Raw genomic sequence first — 21,451 nt, forward strand, 5'->3', positions numbered from 1 at the left:
ATTTCCTCTTGGGTATTTGATAGGAAATTCGATAGGCCTTTTGGGTTTCAAGATGAAGTGGGTACTCATGAACCCAGTGTGCCAGGGATGGGAAGGGTACAGGAGAAGCCCTGGGGGCAGGCAAATCTGCCATCAGTACTGAGGGTGAGGAAGGCAGATGGGTCCCCAGTCAGGCTGCCCTTTAGGTTTTCCAGTAGATTTAGCTTCAGCTTGAGGACCACACAGCTCATGTGCGGGGCTCCCAGGCAGTGAGATGCCCACACCTGGGCAGCAACCTTCCCATAGCCCAGAACCTTCCCACCGTGGCCCCAGTGCTGACCGTTACCCAAACCCCATTCTCACAGGGCAGAGGTGCTGCATGGCCCCCAATAAGCGCACACAGATTGCAAAGTTAGCTCCTTGTAAACAGTCTGATGCAGAACTCAATGATTTGATGAGCCCCTCCCTCTGAGGCCCTAGACCTAAAGCAAAGATTCTAACCTAAGCCCCTTCCTTTGCGATGCTACAACACACCGGTGATTTAAAATCCCTGCAATGGATTTGCATGAGCAGCTGATCCATGAGCCAACTGTGCTTTTGAAGGACTGTGTCACATGACAAAGGACCACTTCTGTATTTGGTCATCCCTGGATCTCCACAGCCTGCCACAGTGCTTACCACATGGATCGTGCTTAATAAAAATAAACGAATGACTAGGAAATTAAGGGGTCCTGCCCTGGGGGCACTCCCACCAGCTGGGACTGCAGAGTGGTGTCTGGTCTTGGAATGGTGGTTGGCACTGGTGTCCCGAGCTATGTGAAGACCCTGCAATAAGTTCTCTATTGTTCCTTCCTAGTGTGTCACTGATGTACCAGAAAATTGTAAACCCTGGTCTCTGAAGGTCTGAAGAAAAAAGCCCCATTGGAGTCTTCTTATCCTACACTGGGGATTCCATGGAAGATGGAACTTGCCCTGCAGAACATGAATTTATAAAAGTTGCAGGATGACAACGGTGTGATTCATCAGGATGGTGTTTGGAAGAACACTGAATGCATTGGAAGATTTTGATCAAAAATATGATTTATAAACACAATGATAAGCAAATTCAGAAATGTTAGGCCCAAGTGGCTAATAGGCAATTAGCATCATTTCATGTCTGTTGTAATCATGTATTTGAAATAGGTTTAGGAAGTGTTTGTGCTATGTCCCAACTCACTGGACAGCCTGTATAACCTCAAGTGTTGACAGTGTCTGTCTTTCAAAGAGGATTTCCACAAACCTCCAGAAGCATAAACCAAAGTAACTCTAAATCTGTGTGCCTTCCTCAGAAAGCTTTTCCTTCAAACCAATGAGCATCATATTATAACCTCATATCCACACTCAGATTTGCAATGGGACAGTGGGGTGAGATTCAAACCTCTAAGCACTTCATTGGAGAGAATAAAGAATGAAACAAATTCAAGGTTAATTGGATTTAATCTTCTTAAGCTGCATAAAGTAAGATTATTCTATAACACCAAAAGCCAACAAACCCAGTTATCGAGTACCTACAGTGCATTAGCTTCTTCCTCTTCTCCTTTGTGCATTAAAAAAAGATCAGTTTTAAAAATCTTCAACTGAAGCCAGTAGTTCCCATCTACAAACGAGGCTACTCGAATCAAGATAGGCCAGAGAAACAACAGTCAAGGAGCCTGGGTTCTCTTCCCAGCCATGTCTCTAACTATCTTTGTGACCTTAGACTGTCACTTCCCTTTTCTGTGCTTCATTTTACTGCAAAATGAAAGGATTGGACTGGAATAATCTCTTAAGGTCTTCTCTGGATCTAAAGGTCTATAAATATATGACCTAAAAACTCCAGTTATATAAGGGAACTGCAGCGCTCAGAGGCTTGTTTCCCTTACTGTGATGTGCTATCTGGGCTTCATGAACTTGACTTAAATCCCCCCAAGTGTCTGAGGTTGGAAAAGAGAATAGGAGAAAGGCAAGGATCCCCTCTGCTTGTTCTGACGGGTGATTGCATCACTACCTGGTGCTAGGTGGACAGTGTGACCTTGTCATGTGCCTTCACTGTATAAAATATCCAACATTCTGCTGGATGGGATCCACGGTTCTGGCCACAGAAGGAGGACAGTGTAAACCATGCAGCTGAGCCCGGTTCTTGATGTCACTAAGAAATGAAACTGTCAGCTGGTTGGCATGTGAGAAATGCTTATTAATCACCATAATCACACCAAATGCTGACATCTGCCATATATTAGCCAGCCTTCATTGCTAGAGAATGCACACACCAAACACTCACATGTACACACACACACACACACACACACTTTCTTACAAAATTCCTTTCTTCAGAATATTCTAGGCTGTTTTACAGCATGATGAAAACTGAAGAGCTTTAGAAATAAAACCGGTATTTACACTGAGATCCACACAGGTCCGTTTCATTGATTTTCTGGAATGTTCTAGAACGTGGCCTGAAACTGAGATGTGTCTGTCAGCTGTTATTAGTCTATCAGGGCTGAGCAATGACTGAATTCCCTTCTGAGCTTAGGAACAGAGGCAAGGCAGGGTGGTCGTGAAAATCAAACAGGCAAGTGCTTTGTGAGCTGTAAATCACCGTGCTATTCCGAGGTGTTGCCTTCCTCGGACACCTGGCCTTGCCTTGTTGTCTTATCTGTAAACTGCTTCAACTCTGTAAAGTGAGGGTCCTTGGGCTTGGTGTCGCACAGGCGATGCCAGCATTGACTGCAGTATCTCACTGCAACCTGCAGAGGGCAGTGGAAGACTGGACATGAGACCATAGTCTCCAGCTGGCCCGGCAGCTTGGCGTCTGCTGTAGGTTAGTTACCGGGGAGTTGCTTTAGTGCCTCAGGATAGACCGGGTATCTTCAAAGGTCTCTTCAAGAGCCGGATTTGAAGCTGATTTAGGGTTTCAGACTGACAAAAAGCTCCTCAAAGGAGCTCTCAGAAGACATGGGTCAGCTGTGGGAGTCCGAACTCCTGGTGAATGGCTGGCAGGGGAAGGCAGGTCTTACTTTCTCAGCATCTACAACTTGCCAGGTGCCAATTTTCGTGTTTTACATACGGGGTCTCATTTAATCATCCCAGTGGCCTTAAGAGGTAGTGCTTTAATCTCTGTAATGACATGAAGAAGAAACCCTGCCCACAGCCGTGCAGAAGGGTTACTCACGGGCATTTACTCCTGGAAAACAGGCTGCGATTGAGCCATGCAGGCAGGGAAACCTGGCATATACCGGGAGTCCCTCTGCCTGTCAGAGTGCACCCGTGCTACGCAGGCTCCCAGAGGTTGGAGGAGGCCCCGATCGCCTATCTGCTCGCCTGTGTGCAGGTTAGGATTCTCACAGGGGCGTGACCAAGCCGTGGACTGCGGTCCGAGGGCAGCTGATGAACTTCAACCTACTGCAGCTAGAAGGTGGCTGGGGAGCCCGGACGGGGAGGGCAGGATGGATGGAGGTCGTAGGAGGAACCGTGGGCAAGGGATAAGGACAGAAATAGTCCCAGCGGATTGATTTACGACTGGGAACATCCCCGGGCCCATGGTATTTTTATCTTTAGCGGAGGGGGAGCCTGGAAACCATTCCTTTTGCTGCCTATTTTAGATCCTGGGACAAGGCTGTTCGGAACATGCAGCTTCCTTGACCTGCTGAGGCTTGACGTCACCCTGGGGCCTCCCCAGACCCAGGGACCTGTCCTTTTGTTTCGTCTCTATCCTGGACTGGGGGAGTACATGTCCCCAAGGCAGGAGACAGATCCTGTGACAATCTCATCACCTGAAACAAAGCAGCCCACCGATGGGAATGGAAATGTCAGGAACTGCCCAAAGGGTTTTTGGCATCATCTCTGTCCTTGAACTGGCCTGGCCCTGACCTTGTCCAATCTTCTAGACCGACTCAGCATCCTAGAACTGGAAAGAACTTGGGAACCATCAAACTCAAGCTATTTGTTTAAGAGCCAAGAATCGTAAGCCCAGAGAGGGTAACTGACTTGTCTACTGTCCCACAGCCCTTTAGTGGGAGAGACAGGCTTATGACAAGGCTGCCTGACTCCTGGTCCAGATGCTTTAAACTAAATCATACATCCACTAGTCAAGCGAGCCTTCTCTTAGGCAACCTTTGGGTCAAATTGCGGGGAAAATGATAGAATTCTAGTCAGGTGGGGTGGGAAGAAGATATGGACAGCTTGGAGCCCAAGACAAACACTGTGCCCTACCGTCGCCTGTGATCTAGGACAAGATGCTGCAATTGGAATCCTTCTGAAGCTCCACAGGTGGGAACAAAATAGTAAGTGCAAAACATCCCCTTGTTCCAAGTGATGGGCTAGGTCATCTATGCGAGACTTGCATAGGGGCTTGGCTGGAAACGGACTTTGCTGCCTTTAGCTCATCACCTACCTCAGGGAATAAAGAAATGAAATATAGAGTTTGAGATATTGGAGAGAGAGTATATCTTTGAAGACAGCAAGATGTATATCCTCCCTGTTAAAGAGAAAGGGGGGAGGGAGGAAGGGATGGAGGGAGAGAGAGAGAGACTGTGTATGGGGCAGCGTTTTCCCCCACCAGGTCAGGGGAGGGCGAGCTTCAGGGGTCCACTCAGAGACCCACATCCTGAGAGCTTCTTGAGTGGCTGTGGTTGGATCAGCCTGAGGCAGCAGAGCAGCAAGAGGAAGTGGGTGAGAGCGAGTTACCCATCCTCCAGTGTCAGGGCAAGGATACCAATGTGGCCACACTGGAGGAAGCCACCCAGGAGGACTGCCTGGAGGGGGCGATGTAATCCCAACAGAGGGAGAGACCATTTTGTGCCTAGGGATCAAACTAGCCTCTGGTCAGCTTGCTCCAGGGTGGCCCACTGGAGCACCTTTCCGAGTGCTCTACTGTGCCTTTGTGATGGCCCGAGCCTGAGACCTGAGATTTCTCACTCAGAAATCTTTCCTGAGATTGAGCCCTGAATGTTGGGGGAGGGGGCTTAAGAACAGCAGTGCCCAGGCTGCTCCCACTGTTCTGATGTACTCAGAACACCAGCCCTAGAAGCACAGAGCGCGTTTCTGAGAGTCTGGGCAGCGTGTGGCTTGCTGCCTTCTCCTCCTGCCTGCCCATCCCCATCACATCCTAGCTGGGCTGGAGACCAGGGCCCTTCCTCTGCGCAGCCAATTGTCCTCACCCATCAACAGTGTTGAACTGACCCATGCGTGTGCCCTGTGTTCTTCCTCCCATGAGATGTGTATTTCCTGGGGTCCTCCTGTCCATGTGATGTACTGGAGGGAGGCTGCCTTTCCTTGCTTCCCACCAAGGCTGGAGTGAACACCTGCCCTGGGCAGTGGCACCAGCATGCCTCAGGCAGTGCTTGGCTATTTAGGAACTGAGTGTGGGCGGACCAAGCTCCTCTGCTTCTCCTCTTCTTCCTCTCTCTTGGGCAAGTCACTTAGTTCCTCTGAACCTCAGTCTTTTCATCTGTAAAATCGGCTTGAATAATCATACCAACCCTGCAAGAAATTTTTATTTCTAAATGGACACGCATGAGGTATCCACCGCAGCATGGGGAATTGCCCTTCCTGCAAAAAGATTATAAATGGAGATACTCGACTTTGGTACTTGCTTCTAGTCCTTTATCAGACCCACATAATTGTTTTGTACTATAGTTTCTTAAAGCATTTCTATGTACTGAAACAATTATACACAGAAGTGGAACATCTTGTCTATTACTCATGTTTTGAGTATTGTGTTTATAACCAGATACACTGTGAATGTTTGTTTCCCTGTGGAGGGTCTGTTTTTCCTTTAAGAACTTTTTTCTTGAATAAATTCAATTACAATGTATATCAAAAATAAGTAATATGGAGAAAAATAAAAGACACGTATATACTTCCCACCCAGGTCTAAAAATGTTTGTTTGCCCATATTTGTTTCTCATGCTTAAAAATGAATAAGTACAGTTGAAGCCTTCCATTTCATTCCACCCCCGCCCTCAGACTTGCCTCTCTGCCTTAAGGTAGTCAATATTCTAAGGTTGGTGTATATCCTCCCCCTTCATGTTTTTATATTACATGTATATTCATTCACAGGCAACGTACAGTAGTTGTGCATGAATGTGTTTCAAAAGTCATACCCATCAACCACCAGAATGACTAAAATTAAAGAGACTAAAAACTCAAGTGTGAATAAGATGCAGAGTAAGTGGAACTCTCACACACAGCTAGGAAAGTAAATTGGTAAAACCCTTGGGGAGAACTACTGAGAATCTCTACTTAAAGCTGAAAGTCTGCATACCTCCGACCCAGGAATTGCTGAGCTTATACCTAAGAGAAATGCATGCACATATGCACCAAAAAAAAAGTCCAAGACTGATCATAAGAGCACTGCTTGTAATACCTCCAAACTAAAAACATCCCAAATGTAGATCACCAATGAAAGACATAAATTATCGTGGCACATTCCTACAATGGAATCCTAGCATAGCAAAGAGAATGAATAAACTATAGCTACATGCTTCAACAAGGATGCGTCTCCCAAACATAATATGGAATTAAAGAAGCCAGACAAGAAACAAGTACACACTTTGTATGTGTATGATCCCATGTATATAAATTTCAAAAATAGGCAAAACCAATCTATAGGATTAGAGGTTACGAGAGTAGTTACCTTTGGGCAGGGGTAGCAACTAGAGTAGAGCAAGGTGGAGGAGACATCTTCTGGGATGCTTGGTAACGTTCTATTTCTTAACCTGAGTGTTGGTTACAAGGGTGTGCCACTTGGTGAAAATTCATTGAATGGTTCATTATGATGTGTACATTTTTATGTATGTATATTGCTCTTCAATAAAGTTTCTTTTGAAAAAAAACCCACATCCATGATATCATATGGTGAAATCCTTCTGCAACTTGCTTTTCCACTCAACCTTACGCTTTTAATATGTATTCATTTGATCTAGTTCAGCCATTTATCTGTTATGTAGTGTTTCATTGTATGTATATGCCAAATTTTATTTTTTCATCCTCATACTAGCGGATGTTCATGCTGTTTCCAATCTTTCATTGTTACAAACAACACTGTGGGAAACATCCTCGAACATACCTCCTTCTGCAATGGGTGAGAATTTTCCTCCACGGCCCATACTCCAACTTGGCATTGCTGGGTATGTCTACTTTGTTCCTTTATTTCTGACTGTTCACGTTATGTTTTAGTTGAGTCTCTTATAAATAGTATATAAGATGAGGGGGTGTGTGTGTGTGTTTAGGTGCAATTTGAGAATCTTTCTAACTGGCAAAATAAGGTATTTACAGGAATTGTGATTAATAATGTATTTTGATTTATTTCTGTCATTTCGTTTGGTGTTTCTCTACTGACCATGTTTACTCTCTTTTTTTCATTGTCTTCCACTGGCTTAATCAAGCTATTTCTTTCCTTCCCACCCTGCTCTCTCTACTAGTTTTTTTGTTCTACAATCTATTTCTACTCTTTTAGAGTTAATCTTTAAATTTTTAACATGCACACTGTATTTAGAAAAGCCTATGTTTAATTAAATATATATGTTGCCACGAAACAGGTTAAGAACCTTAAAATGCATGAACTCTCTCTTAAAATGCATGAACTCTGATCATCCCCTCTCTTCCTCCATCTCTGTAACTGAGTAGTTTCACCTTGTTCTAACACTTTCTTTAGTCACTGTTGTGTTATCCTTGAAAAGTTTAGTTGTATTCATATGTTTGCCTTTGTTTTCTCATCATTGCTTTTATATCCCACTCTTCCTTCTGGGTTCAATTTCCTTCCTTAAGAAACACATCTTTTAGTAGTTTTTCAGTCAGAGTTTGTGAATGGTAAACTCAGTCTTTTTTGTAAAAATGTCTTTATTTTGCCCTCATCCTCAAATCATGATTTAGTTGGGTATTGAATTCTAGGAAGCAGCTATTTTCTCTCAGTCCTTGCCATATATTTTTCTGATGTCAGTCAAATTGTCATTCTTTTGCAGGTAATACATCTCTCACTGGCTGCTTTCCTTCTGTTAAGGTATTTTAAGATATTCCATTATCTAGGTATGTGTTAACTCTTTATTTATTATGCTTGGGATTCTCTCTGCTTCTTCATTCCTATGTCAGCGTCAAAGGATATTGGTGGGGATCTACTCTGCTCAGTCCCTCAGGGACCAAGTGTAACAGAGGCTCCATCATCTGGTAGTTGCACCAACGGGCTGTGAGGTCTCTTTGGAGCTCTTACTCTTGACCTTCTGACTTCAAGCTCCCTCTTCTTTTTGGAACGTGGGGGTCTCCCTTTCTTTTTTTTTTTTGAGCTCAGCTGGGTGTTATGTTACATTTTCTTCTACATTTCTATCCATTTGAAGCAGAAGAAGAACATTCATTTAATTAAAACTTCATGTTGCCAAGAAGTTGAATCTTTTAAGAGGTTATATTCTAAAACACTTTAGATAACTTTCAATCCTATTTATTTTGCATATGAATTTACATCTCAGAGCCAACAGCCGGAGCATGATTCCAAGCATCTCCATATTCATATATCCTTCTGTTGCCCATTCTAGTTTTCCTTAGGCTGTCAGAATCCATCATCAATCAGCTATTCCTTTCTATATTTGCAAATATTTCTAGGGTCCATCTTTCAATTCCTAATTGCCACAGCAATTCATCTTATTAAAATAACCATCCGTACAGGCTGTGAAACATACTTCCAAGAAAAATTTAGCACTGACTACACATGAGGTGCTGTGCCCTGGAAGGAAAATAAAGATGAATAAGCCTCAGATGCTGCCCCGAGTAGCACATCATCTAGTAGGATAAATATGACATGTACATAAATAACCCTAATTATATAACCCAGGGGGACCATGGCAATGGCTGAAGAGGCTCAGGGGCAGAATGCTTTGAGACTTCAGAGGGGACACACCGATAGATGGATAAACTGGAGAAGGCTTCATGGAAGTGGCATTTGTACTGAATGATGGTGCTGAAGGATGGTGTGTTAATTTTCTATTGCTGCCATAACAAATTACCACAAATTTAGTGCATTAAAACTACACCTTGTAATGTACAGCATGGTGACTATAGTTAATAATACTGTACTACATATTTGAAAGTTGCCAGGAGAGTTATTATCCCACAGTTCTGTAGGTCAGATATGTGGGTACCATGTGGCTCTGCTGGGTCCTTTGCTTAGAGTTTCACAAGGTCAAAATCAAGGTGTTGGCAGGGCTGCATTTCTTTCTGGAGGCTCTGCAGATGAATCTGCTTCCAAGCTCATTCAAGTTGTTGGCCGGATTCACTTCCTTGTGGTGGTAGGACTGAGGTCCTGATTCCTTACTGGCTGTCAGCTGGGGCCTGTCTTTGCTCCTAGGGGGACATTCACGTTCCTCCTCATGCTTTCCATGTGTCCCACCCCTGCCCCCAGCAGTGAGGGCGAATCCTCTCATGCTTTGAATATCTGTGATTTCTTCTTCTTGTCTCTTCTGACCCCAGCTGGGGAAATTGATTAGATTGGGCCCCACCTGGATAATCAACCTATTTTCAGGTCTGTAACCTAATTTACATCTGCAAGGTTCCTTTTGCCTTGCAAGGTAAGGTATTTACAGGATCCAGGGATTAAGGCATGGACTTCTTTGGCGAGCCATTATCCTGCCTACCTTTGATGGGTAGAATTTACATAGGCTGAGCCTGGCCAGAGGGCTCTTCAGGCAGAGGAAATGGAAAGAATGAACTTTGGAGACAGGAGACCTGCTGCAAGGAGCAGTGAGAACAGCCGGGTGTCCCCCTAAGGAGCAAAGACAGGCTCCCAGCTGACATGTCTATTAATATTCTTCCTCCATGTTATTTTTAATGGATACATGGCTTCCTATTGTATGGATGGCACCGTGGTTTATTTAATGAATCCCCCAATGTTGACATTTGGCTCGTTCCCAAGTGGTTTCACCGTCATAAACAATGCTGAGATGAGCATAACAAAGGTTGTTTTTATGGACACAGCGGACAGGATGTGCTCAGACTCCCAGCAGGAATGCAGAGGGGAGCCTGGGTGCAGTGGCAGCTGCTGGGGTGAATGCCTTCTTGCCCGTGTCCTCAGCGGGGTCTCTTGGCTGTTCCCATGTGTGTCTTGTTTTGCAATTAACTTGATCCAGTTGCACCCAGGGCTCCAGTTGGGACCCTGGAGCTGCGGCATGAGGAGGGGGTGTCGGAGCAGCGGTTGAGCGCTGCCGCAGACAGTGGGTGCTCAGGGTGCGAAGGCAGTAAAAAGGAGTGACGGTAGCTGTGTGCAGTGCAGGGCTGGTTAAATGACTGCCCGCAGCCGGCTGACCCTGCCCTTTATACTGCCACATGGAAAACCAACCTGATTACAAAAAGCTATCGTTCTAAAGCAAATTTTGGAGGGATTATTTATACATATACACACACGTCTGCTTTAGCTTTAAGATTACTCATATTTTAACAGCAAGCTACATGTCTTAAAGTCTAGTTATTGGGAATGTTCAGGCTGGTTTATACAGCCAGAGACAGGGAGGGCAGTGAGGAAGGGCCCAAGCAAGGTGGGCTCTCTATGTTGGAGAAATCTTCTGGTTTGATCCTTGAGTTGTGGCAGCTGAGAGAAAACTAAAGTCCTCTTAGAGGGAATGGGACCAAGGAATGAGAGACTCAGAAGCCAAGGCTGGAGATGCAATGTGAGAGGGAGAAGACCACAGAGAGGGCTGGAAGGACATAGGGGAAGTGATAAAGGAAAAGGAATGTACATCCACACAGCACTGACTGTGGACCAAGGGCTTTACCTATCCATCTCACTCACTGCTCACCACAATGCTCCGAGCTGGCAATAGCATTCCCTCCTACATGTGCAGAGAGGGTGGCTCGGAAAGGTTAACCAACGGGCTAAAAAAAGGATGGCAGTCAGGATTTCATTCCAGGGCCATATGGTTCCTGAGCTCTGGCTCTTTACCTAGCGCTTTGAAAGATGAGTAAATTACGTGCCACCACTCTATCCATCTATGCATTTATTCATTATTTCATTTATCCACCCAACATGAATGAGCTGCTACTAAGTCTCAGGCACTGAGATAGCATCCAGGGATTGACTGGTAAACAAAACAGACATTATCCTAGATTTTAATAGACGCATACATTAGACAAGCACACAGGTTAACTATAACTTTGCAAACAGTTGTAAGAACTAAAAAAGAAAATTGCAGGCTCTATACGAAAGAAAGCAGGGCCTCTTATTTTAGGCTGGAGGATCAGAAAAGGCCTCTGTGGGAATGTGACATTTAGGCTGAGACTTGAAGGATAGGTTGGAGTTAGCCAAGCTTGAGTGTAGGGAAGACTGTCCCAGAACTTCTGTGCTGATGGGAATATCCCATATCTGTGCTGTCCAGTATGGTACCAATGAGCCACATGTGACTCTTGAGCCCTTGAAATGTGTTTCATGTGACTGAGGAACTGAATTTTAAATTTTATTTAATTTCAATTAATTTAAGTGGATATATAAAAAAGCCACGTGTGGCTAGTGGCCATTGTATTGGACAGCCCAGCTCTAGAACAAAGGGAAAGTTTGTGCAAAGGACCTGAGGTGGAAAAGGATTTGGTGGCTTCCAGGAGCCTAGTGTTGGTCTGCAAGGGGGGAGATGGAGCAAGGTGTCCAGGCCTCAGGGGGGTTTTCGATTTTACTGCGATGGGGAAGTTGTTGAAGGGTTTTCAGAAGAGGAGTATCTTGGGCAATTTTACTTTTTAAGAAGCTCACTCTGTGCTATGCCAAAAGAATCACAGAGGGTGAAAGTAGGAGAAAAGAAACCAGGGAGGAGGGGATGGTGATGGTTCAGCCTAGGGCGGAAACTGGAAATGAGGAGAAGAGGACAGTTTTGTGCTACCATTTTCAGGTAGAATCGACAGAACATGCAGTTTAAAAGAGACAGAATCCATCTCCCTAGACCTGTGTTGACTAATATGGTAGTCACCAGCCCCTTGTGGCTACTTAAATTTAAAGTAATTAAAATTAGGGACTTCCCTGGTGGTCCAGCGGTTAAGAGTCCATGCTCCTAATGCAGGGGACTCAGGTTCCATCCCTGGTCAGGGAACTAGATCCCGCATGCTGCAACTAAAAGCCCACATGCTGCAACTAAAAGATCCCACACACGGCAGCGAAGATCCCACATGCTGCAACAAAGACCCGGTGCAGCCAAATAAATAAATTAATTTAAATAAATAAATAAATAAAGTAATTAAAATTAAATGAAATAAAAAATGTTGCTTGCCCACACAAGGCACATTTCAAGTGTTCAATGGCCACACCTGGCTACCGGCTGCCATTATTGGACAGTGTAGCTTTAGTGAACATGTCCATCATGGCAGTAACGTCTACTGGCTAGTGCTAAGATCATTTGGAAAAGTATTTACAAATGGGTCTATAAGAGATCAAAGAGGTCATTAAGTCCAACACCCTCATTTTAGAGGTGACCTGTTGGAGGACGCCCAGGTGATGTCACTAGAGGGGTACCCACACAGGCTCTCCTATGGCAGCCCCCTACGCTCGCTTGCTTTGTAAGCATCATTGGCAGAAACTCCAGCTTTCCGGCTCCTGGAAGGCTCAGGCCTGATCCTGACTCAGACCACTTAATCATTCCATAGCAGCCTGGAAGGAGAAGGAAGGGTGAGATATAAACAAAACATAAGCACCATTATTGTTTCCAGCTAACATGGCCCAGGGCTGGAGGCCCGGAGGACATGTCCTTAGTCCTTTCAGCAGGAAAGGATGCATTGCCTCTGAAAACCACACACCACATGGGGAGCCTCATTTTGTCATTCAGTCCCATCTCCTCACTCAGCCTCTCCAAAGATACCAAAGAAGTGGGTTCCAAAGAAATACTACCCGCTCACACTTTACACTCAAGTCTAGATCCCAAGTAGATCTTGTCATCAGAGAAGCAACAAGAAAAGAAAAAAGAAAGGAAAAAACTCAACTAGCGAAGCTTCCTGGTGACCTGGTAATTCTGGGAACAATTAAGTGAGTTCACAGGAAGGAGGTGAAACGAAAAGAGAGCCTGTTTTCGTCACCTCTGAGCTTCTGGTTATGGGCAGGGCTTAGCTTCGGATGAGTCAAGTGGAGGAAGGGGTGGGGGAAACTGTGTGAGGAGCAGACTTGGGAAGGAGCCGGTGGAGGACAGCAGACGTCTAAGGGTTCATGATACCCCCCAACACCCTGATTTGCTCAACCTGGGACAAACTTTACTATGGGACAGAGGGTTCATCTCCACCTCCCCTCCCACAGCGCAGGCTGCTCAGGAGACCACCACATCCCTCCTCAGTGGAGGCAGCGGTGCCCTGACAGCCTTCCAGCATTCCTTGTTGCCCTGTGCCTTCTTGGACTGCAGAGACATGATTCATGACTATGACGTACCCATATGTCACCCCCCTCAGACAATGCTTGGCTTCACATCCCTTACATTAGTGTTTTCACTAACATTTGAGTAGGCTAACGAGCAGGGCTCCCATTAGTTGAGCCCCATCTATGTGCTGGATGCTGTACAAAGTGCTTCACGTGCAGTAGCTCAATCAAACATCATGAAGAAAGTGAGGCTCAGAGAAGTTACAGTAACCATATGATCCAGCACTTGTACTCTTTGGTATTTACTCAGATGAAAACTTTACTCCATGCACAAACCTGCATGTGGATGTCTATAGCAGCTTATTCATAATTGCCCAAACTTGGAAGCAACCAAGATGTCCTTCAGTAGGTGGGCTGAGAAATAAATTGTGGTACCTTGGGACAATGGATGATCATTCAGTGCTAAAAACTAATGAGCTATCGAGCCATGAAAAGACATGGAGGAACCTTAAATGCACATTACTAAGTGAAGAAGCCTATCTGAGAAGGCTCCGTAGGATATGAATCCAACTATATGACATTCTGAAAAAGGCAAAACTATGGAGACAGTAAAAAGACCAATGGGTGTCAGGGCTGGAAGGAGGGAGGGATGAATAGTCAGAGCACAGAGGATTTTGAGGACAGTGAAAATATTCTGTGTGATACTAGAATGGTGGATACACGTCACTATGCATTTGTCAAAACCCACAGAATGTACACCACCAAGGGTGAACCTTAATGTAAACTAAAGACTTTGAGTGATAATGCCTTTGGGTGACAATGTAGGTTCATCAGTTGTAACATCAGGGCAGGATGTTGATGGTGGGGAAGCTCTGGATTGGGGAGATGGGGAGATGGAAGTCTCTGTAATTTCTGCTCAGCCTTGCTGTGAACCTAAGACTGCTCTAAAAAATAATCTACATTAAAAAGTTTTAGTGCCTGTCCAAGGTCCAGACTGAGTGGAGAGAGGAACTGGGACCCAGTGCAGAGCTTTTTAACCCCAAATACCCTGATCTTCACCTTCACCCTATCCCACCTCAGTGTAACCTTTCATATTATACTTCACAAATACTTTTGTTTTTAATTCACAGTGACTCTATGATGCGGGCGTGAATCCTATTTTCTAGGTAAGGAAATAGGCTTCAAGAGGTTAGCTAACTTAAGTTACGAGTTGGGTGGGTGAGCAGCTGAGTCAGAACTTGAATTTAGGTCAGCTGACTTGCAACTCTGTACTCTCAGATAACACCTTGAGCCCCCTGATCCAGAAACTCATCTGACCTAGAAACACACAGAGTGGTGTCCGCGCTGATTGCCTCCACCTCCCAGCTACAACGTGACGTTCGCAAGATGTTGAGTTATTCCATGAGCTGCTAGCGGTGGATGGATCCCTGTGTGTCACGGGACTTGGGTCATTCTCCACCAAGGCAGGGTGCCATTGGTCCACACCTAGAATAAAGGGGTGTGTGCTACATGGAGAGAGAAGGGACAAGAGAGGTGACTGGGCTTGTGTGCCGGGAAATTGAGATGCAGGCCCAACACCTCCCGCCTCACCCCAGAGGGCTCGGGTCCTCTTCCCACTGACGTAATGGGCTTCTGGGCCGCCTCGTGGGTGGCCAGACCTCCTGGCTGCAGGAGAAAGCTCGCAGTAGGAATGGAGAGGCCCTTTGGAAACACTGGGAACATTCAGAGCTCCCTTCTCCCTAGGTCCCCTCCCTAACGGGAAGTTTGACAATGCCCTCTTCTCCTCTGTACGCTGAGAACTTCCCTGATTGAAATCCTGACCACATGCTGGGCTCCCCTCTCCTCTTTCTTTCCTCTGATTCCAGGCTACACTCCTTTCCCTGTTCTCTCCTAGGAAAGGAGGAGATGAAAGGTGCCACACCCTGTCTGTCTGTCAGGTTGGTGCCTTCTTTCTTGACCAGTCTACACTCTGGCCCACCGATTTCACTGCTCTACGAGGGGACAGCCTTCGAAATAGTGAAATGTTGAGCACACAGCCGCCCTGCTGCAGAAAAACAACTCAAAACTTAAGGTGATAACCACAGGGGTTGCCAACGTGGAGTCGGGCAGGTTGGACACTGCCCAAGGGTGCCTGGCACCGGGGGGTGAGTGCTGAGTGGGGTCTGAAATAGAAACCTTGGTATCTTCACCAGGCTGTACTCCCTCAGCCCAGAGGGGCATCTAATGAACACAGACGTGCCAAGCTGCCTGAGGTATTTTAAAGGCGGTGGTGATCACTGTTGTAATCGGCATTGCTGTCGTTATTTTTAGTCCTAATACTTGACCCAGCGTGGAAAGAGGCTGAGAGATTGGGAGTCAAGGCCCCGGGTTCCATGTAACTTCTCCACTTATAGGAGGTAAGGACTTTGTAAGTCTCTTGGCCTCAATTTACCAAAAATGCTTCCAAATACATATTTTCATTGACTTTCAGAAAAGAAAAAGAAAAAAAATTTTAAAACTCTGTAAAGAAAGCAAAGCTTGAACTACCAGTCCCATTTCACAGAGGCAAAGTTAGGTGATTTGCCCAAGGCCACCAAGTTAGTAAGTGGTGGAGAAAGCATGGGACCTGGGTCTTCTCTTTTGGTTCCAGCCTACTTCTCTCCAGCACACACCCACCCCCGCTCCAAACCCGCCACGGTTTAGCAAACCTATACACACTAGTATGACATTTGAAGCACTCTCACATTTGTTATCTTATTTGAGTCTTAAAATGAACCAGACAAAGAAGACAGTGGATGTGTTTAGGGCAGGTTCTGCTGATATCTTGTTTAATCCAACACTAGGGGGATGAGTGTCCAGAATTAGCCACGAACACAGTGAATGAACACAATTCACTGGCCGTTCGCTAAATGATATTCTCTTATTTTTGCATAGCCCTTTGCAGTTTAAAATGTCCTTCCAAACATAATATTTGAAGCTCTCATTTGCTCTCCCACACAAGCCAGGGAGGAGCCGGGGCAGATCAGACCGATGAGGGTGTGGCAGTGAGAGGAGTGGGCTGACAGGGGCAGAAGCTCGGGGCAGAATCAGACATTCTGGTGCTGAGCCAGTGCCCCGCCCAGGACTCCCTTCTGCCTGGAGCCATGCCCTAACCTATTGGTTTTCAGAACTCTTGAGGGCTTCCTGGAGGTGACTCCAGGGCTTCCCCCTGAGGTTTGTGTGTATGGGGGTGGGGGAGGGGATCATTTGCATCTGCTCTAATAACATTATTTAAGTTTTTAGTAGATAATGCATACACAGTGAACAGACTTCAGAAGATGTATTTATTTGGCCAAACACACGTGTGGGTGCTTGGCCCTGCGCCAGCATGCCAGACAGAGGCAGGATCGGCGTGCGGTGTGGAAGCTTGATTAGAGAGTGCTCTCGGGATGGACATCTGTGGAAGGAAGGGAAGGAGGAAGCAGCACTGAAGTGAGGGGAAAGCTGCGGGCTGGTGCAGCGGCAACAGACAAAGGCCTCCGCCAACACCGTGGGGAGCCCGGAAGCTGGGGTGGACCTTCAGAGTCGGATCGAGTGGTGGGGATGGTACAGGGCTTTTACACTTCCGCATCCACCAGTCACTGGATGCAGGTTGCCCTGGGAAGAGGGTGTCATTTGGGGCGAGGCAACTCTCTACCACCAAGGCAATTCTGAAGGGGGTTCTCAGCTGGCAGCACTTCCAGCCCCTGAGGGAGTAAGTTCTTTAGTCCTGAAGCGGCCTCTGGGCTGCTCAGCACAGCATCTTCCATGGTCTATCTTTTGTGCCACTCAGACCCACTTCTTCTTAGAAGTTCTGGAAGCAGCTCCTCCAGGATTCTGGTGGTCTCTTTTCCTGGGAGACACTTACAAGAGGAAATGAGACAAACCCCAGCTGGTCTCAGGGCCACATCTATGCTCATATCTCCATCCTTGTTGCCCACACCCTCAGCCAGCCCTTCTACTGGTCTCAACAGCTTCCCTGGTGGTGTGACCCAGATAGACCCTCATCCCTGAGGTGTTTGAGTCTCTTCAATGCTTTTCTAAGCCCATGACTGCTTCATTTTCCATATGCTGTCAAGATTGGGGCAAAGAGTAGCAAGGGCACCCAAAGGAATGGCCTGGTGCCCTTACTTCTCCCTGCTCCCACCGGGTAACAGCAGCCTGACCTCCTCCTGCGACCATGTCAATCACCCCTGCCAGGACGGTGAGTCTGCTTCTTACTTTCCAGCCTCATGACACACACACACACACACACCCACACACACACACACACACACACTCAAACTCAACATATGCAGGTGGCAGCTGTAGCTTATCATTCAATGGACCTCCTTGATCCCAGGTAGAAGCTCCCCTTTAGAAAACCCATTGGATGATAACAACAGGTTTTTCTACTTTTTATTTTATTACAGTTTTGAACTACAAGGAAACACATGACAGACCTTAGTTGGGTTTCTTTCTAAGTAAGAATCAGCAGGCCTCCTCTATCATTTTCTTCTAGGCCCTTCCAGGCTCCAGAGACACTTCTGCTCCCAACTCTCTTAGCCAGAGCCCCTCAGAGCAGAGGCCCCCAGGCCCCCAGGCCCCCACTGGAGGCGACTGCTTTCACAGCCAGGGGCTGCTCTTGCCTGTATCAGAGCCTGTGGCCTCACCCTTGGGTCCTGGTGCGGAAGGCATTCTTTCCAGGGCTCCAAGTATTTTTAATCATCCGTGTTTATGGGACCTGGAATGGGGCAGGGCTCAGTGGGCGCTCTGTGGTTTTTTTCTTTTTCCTGGACAATCAGCTGGGATTGTCAGGAATTCCAGGCTGTGTGTATTTACGGAAGGCCATGGGGTCCTGAGAGAGGAAAGTGACATGCTGACCTCCCTTCCCATGAGCCCCTGGGAGCCTAGAGCCTTCTCCTTTCTGCTCCCCAGAGCCTGTGGCCCCAAACCCAGGACACCATCCGGGGCTGGGGGGGTCACTGAGATGTGCAAGGAAGGCAGGGGAACTTGGCCGCAGAGCCTCTAACCTGGGGTGTCACCCACCTCTGCCCCTGCCCAGTCGGCAAGTATTTCCAGAATGTCTCTCGTGGGCACGCAGTGCTTTCCTCAGCCTGGGGAAACTGCTCAACTCAGGGCCACTTAAGGAGGGAACCAAGAGACAGAGAAGCCGGTACAGCCCTGACGGCCAGAAGCTCCCAGTAAATGCTCACGACGGGAGCGATTATTCCCGGCCCGTATCCATAGCCTATTGCTGACTCTCTATGTGAGCTTCTTTCATTCCAGCCCCACCTGCAGCTCCCCCGGGCCACAGGGCAGCCCCCCCAGAAATGTCAGTGAGTTGCAGCGTGGGTCTGAGAAGCACGTGGCTGACCACCACCTCCCTCCCCGCCAGCCCCAGGATATTTTTGCAGGGTGCTTACCAGTCTGGGCCCAGCCGAGATCTTCTTTTACCCAGTAATCCTGCTGGCAGACAGGTGTGAAAGGAACCGAAAGCAGACAGCACGGTCTGTTGATTGAATTATTGCTCTTTGGAGCAGCTGAGTTTTGGTCTGGAAAGCTCCTAATGGCAGGTCTGTCTGTGGAACAAGAGCAGACATTGTGAGCTTCAAATAGGGGCTTGACAAGCCACAGCTGACGACACTGGGCAGCCGGTCCGGGCAGCCGGTCCGGGCAGACTCCTGTGGCTTTGGCACCCTTTCCCTGCGCCTCAGGTGTGGGCCGTGGCGCTCAGATGAGCTCCCGTGCTGGCCAGTAGGAGCCTGCAGCCAGGACGGGGAGGACGAGGCGGGGACACCCCTCGGGGGACGCTGAGCCGTACGTTGCACGGTCCAAGAGGTGCGTGTCCTTTTCTTTATTCACTCAACAAGCATTTGTTAAACACCTATATCATTTGCCAAACGTTGTTCTTCCCTGGGGATACAATGTTGAGCAGGGAGTCACAGTGGTGAGTGGTCAAATGCCCCGTCTTCCTGGAACTTTTGTTCTCTGTTGCCCTTCGTCTGGTGCCCCTGTCTGGCCGTGAGTTTGCAGATAAGAGGAAAGCTTTTCAGGTGCAGAGTCTCCGAGAACAAGCATCTTGCAGAACGTGGCCCCAGGCCTGAGGTTATGCCAGTGTGGGCCCTGGAAGACCCCAGTGAAGTGTGGTCCTGTCAGCATGCTTCAGGCAAATCCTGGCTCCTCAGACAGCCTCAGGCGCCAGGTGAACGGCCGGCTTTTCGTGCTGCCCCAGGTGGCCATTTCTGATGGCCTGTGTTTGGTGGGGGAAGGGCAAACCACGTATCAGTAAGGACTAGCCATTATTTCAGATATTCTCGGGGGTACGGGCGGAAAACCGTGGGCGAGCGAGGCCATGTCCCAGGGTGTTTGTGCAGAATGAACGGACAGGAGTAACGACCTATCCATCTGTCTTTGAGCTGTTCAGAGACCGCGGGTCAAGGTCTTTGTCGGGGTCTCTGCTGGCACCGTAGTGCTCCAGTCCGGGCCACCGTAACCCTCACCTTCCACCCGAGCCCACGTGAAACAGCCACACCACCTCCGCGTGACCTGTCCTGGGCATGCTTGACTGCCCGCGGCCCTGATGGCGTTGCTCTCGCCTCCTCAAACCCGCAGCCTAGTGTGGCTGGGTGGTGAAGGGCTGTGAAACAAGGGCGTTTTCAGCAGCGAAAGGATTCAGACGGGGCACTCCAACACTGAAGGATCAGTCAGCCTATGCCTTTCCTCTCTGGTTATCTCAATTTACAATCCTATTTTCTTCCGTCACAGGCATTTATTTAAAGCCAATATCAAGGGTCCCACTCTGTCAGGCATTGTGTTTACATGAATTGTTTCATTTAATCTTCCAGACAGTCTTGCGAAGAAGCATGATGAAACCTTATCTTACAGAAGAGGGAACTGAAACTTAACAAGGAAGGAAGTTTGCCCAGCATCCCTCAGATAGTTACGGGGTTTGACCCTCATGGGCTGGCCTTGGAGCTCCTGCCCTTAACCTGCACTCTGCGGACCCTCCAGGCCAAATGATGCCCATGTCATGCTTGTCTCATTCATGGTCAAGGCTGAGGTTCAGCCTTGAACTTGTCATTCAGTTAGTTCTGGAAGGTGGCTGATTTTCTTGTCTCTTCCTTTCAAGACCTAGGGCTCTGCCTCTCCATGCCTGAGGGTGAAATCTGCCCAGGCCCATAACCCAGCAGTCCCATGGGAGTCACCTGCCGCTCCTATGTCCACCATCCTAGGTGCCCTCCAAGGGGACCACAGAGATGGGGGAGGGGTGGTGGTATCTATAACCACCCATGGAGCTCTGCTCCCATGCTCACTCTCTGTGTGATCTTGAGCAAGTTGCTAACCTCTTTAAGCTTCAGTTTCCTCATCTGTGAAATGGAAGTAAAATGAGAATTTACCTCTTAGTCTGTTGGCGGATTATAAGTTAACTCACAGTAGACATTTAGCAGAGTCTGGCGTATAACAAGCACTCAATAATTATTATCTACTAGAGGTCCACATTCTGTTATCTATGATTCTGAAGTCAAAACTCTGAAAATTGTGTGGTTGGTGTTGAAACTCATTTGGAAGTAAAACCTCTCCTGATGTGGAATGCAGCTATATTTAGAAATACTAATGAAGTGCTGCTTTGGACACTGGTGGGGTTGTTACAGAATATATTGTATATGCACCACATCACTATTCTGAAATCTGAAGAATTCTGAATTCTGAAACACAGCTGGTTCTGAGAGTTTAGGATAAGGGGTTGTGAACCTGTATTGCTTTTAAAAGCAGAGTCAGTATGGCCCCTAAATAAGTCTCAGTAGTGGTGACTGTCAACCCTGGAACTCTGAGAGCCAAAACCCTGGAAGGAATGGAATTAACTCTCTTTTCTCCTAGAAGATTTTTTTTTAACATCTTTATTGGAGTATAATTGCTTTACAATGTTGTGTTGGTTGCTGCTGTATAACAAGGTGAATCAGCTATATATATACATATATCCCCATATCCCCTCCCTCTTGTGTCTCCCTCTCACCCTCCCTATCCCACCCCTCTAGGTGGTCACAAAGCATCGAGCTCATCTCCCTGTGCTAATGCGGCTGCTTCCCACTAGCTATCTATTTATTTTTGTCTTCTTTCTCCCAGAAGAAATTTTGGATTCCTATTAAGGGCAAAAAGAACTAGAGGTAGTGA

The 21,451-nt window shown here is 47.1% G+C and overlaps 1 protein-coding gene and 2 long non-coding RNA genes across 6 annotated transcripts in view; 1 reads left to right on the forward strand and 2 right to left on the reverse strand.

Annotated features, from left to right (window-relative positions):
• XDH (xanthine dehydrogenase) overlaps positions 1-6,839 on the forward strand; it is a 65,789-nt gene extending 58,950 nt beyond the window's left edge. For all 4 annotated transcript variants that reach the window (XM_082356687.1, XM_082356688.1, XM_082356690.1 and 1 more), the window contains exon 36: positions 836-6,839. In XM_082356687.1, the coding sequence (XP_082212813.1) occupies positions 836-886 (51 nt within the window). In that variant the 3' untranslated portion in view covers positions 887-6,839. The remainder of the gene's footprint in view (positions 1-835) is intronic.
• The window catches only part of LOC309611890, a 489,900-nt gene that overhangs the window by 334,069 nt on the left and 134,380 nt on the right, over positions 1-21,451 (reverse strand). The gene's annotated exons all lie outside the window — the stretch shown is intronic.
• LOC309611875 lies at positions 16,584-21,286 on the reverse strand. Its single transcript, XR_014234801.1, has 2 exons — positions 18,703-21,286; positions 16,584-17,160 (listed from the first exon to the last, which is right to left on the reverse strand). It is a non-coding gene; the product is annotated as an uncharacterized lncRNA (long non-coding RNA).

Source organism: Balaenoptera borealis, assembly GCF_965194805.1.
Source record: "Balaenoptera borealis genome assembly, chromosome: 15".
Classification (NCBI taxonomy): Eukaryota; Metazoa; Chordata; class Mammalia; order Artiodactyla; family Balaenopteridae; genus Balaenoptera; species Balaenoptera borealis.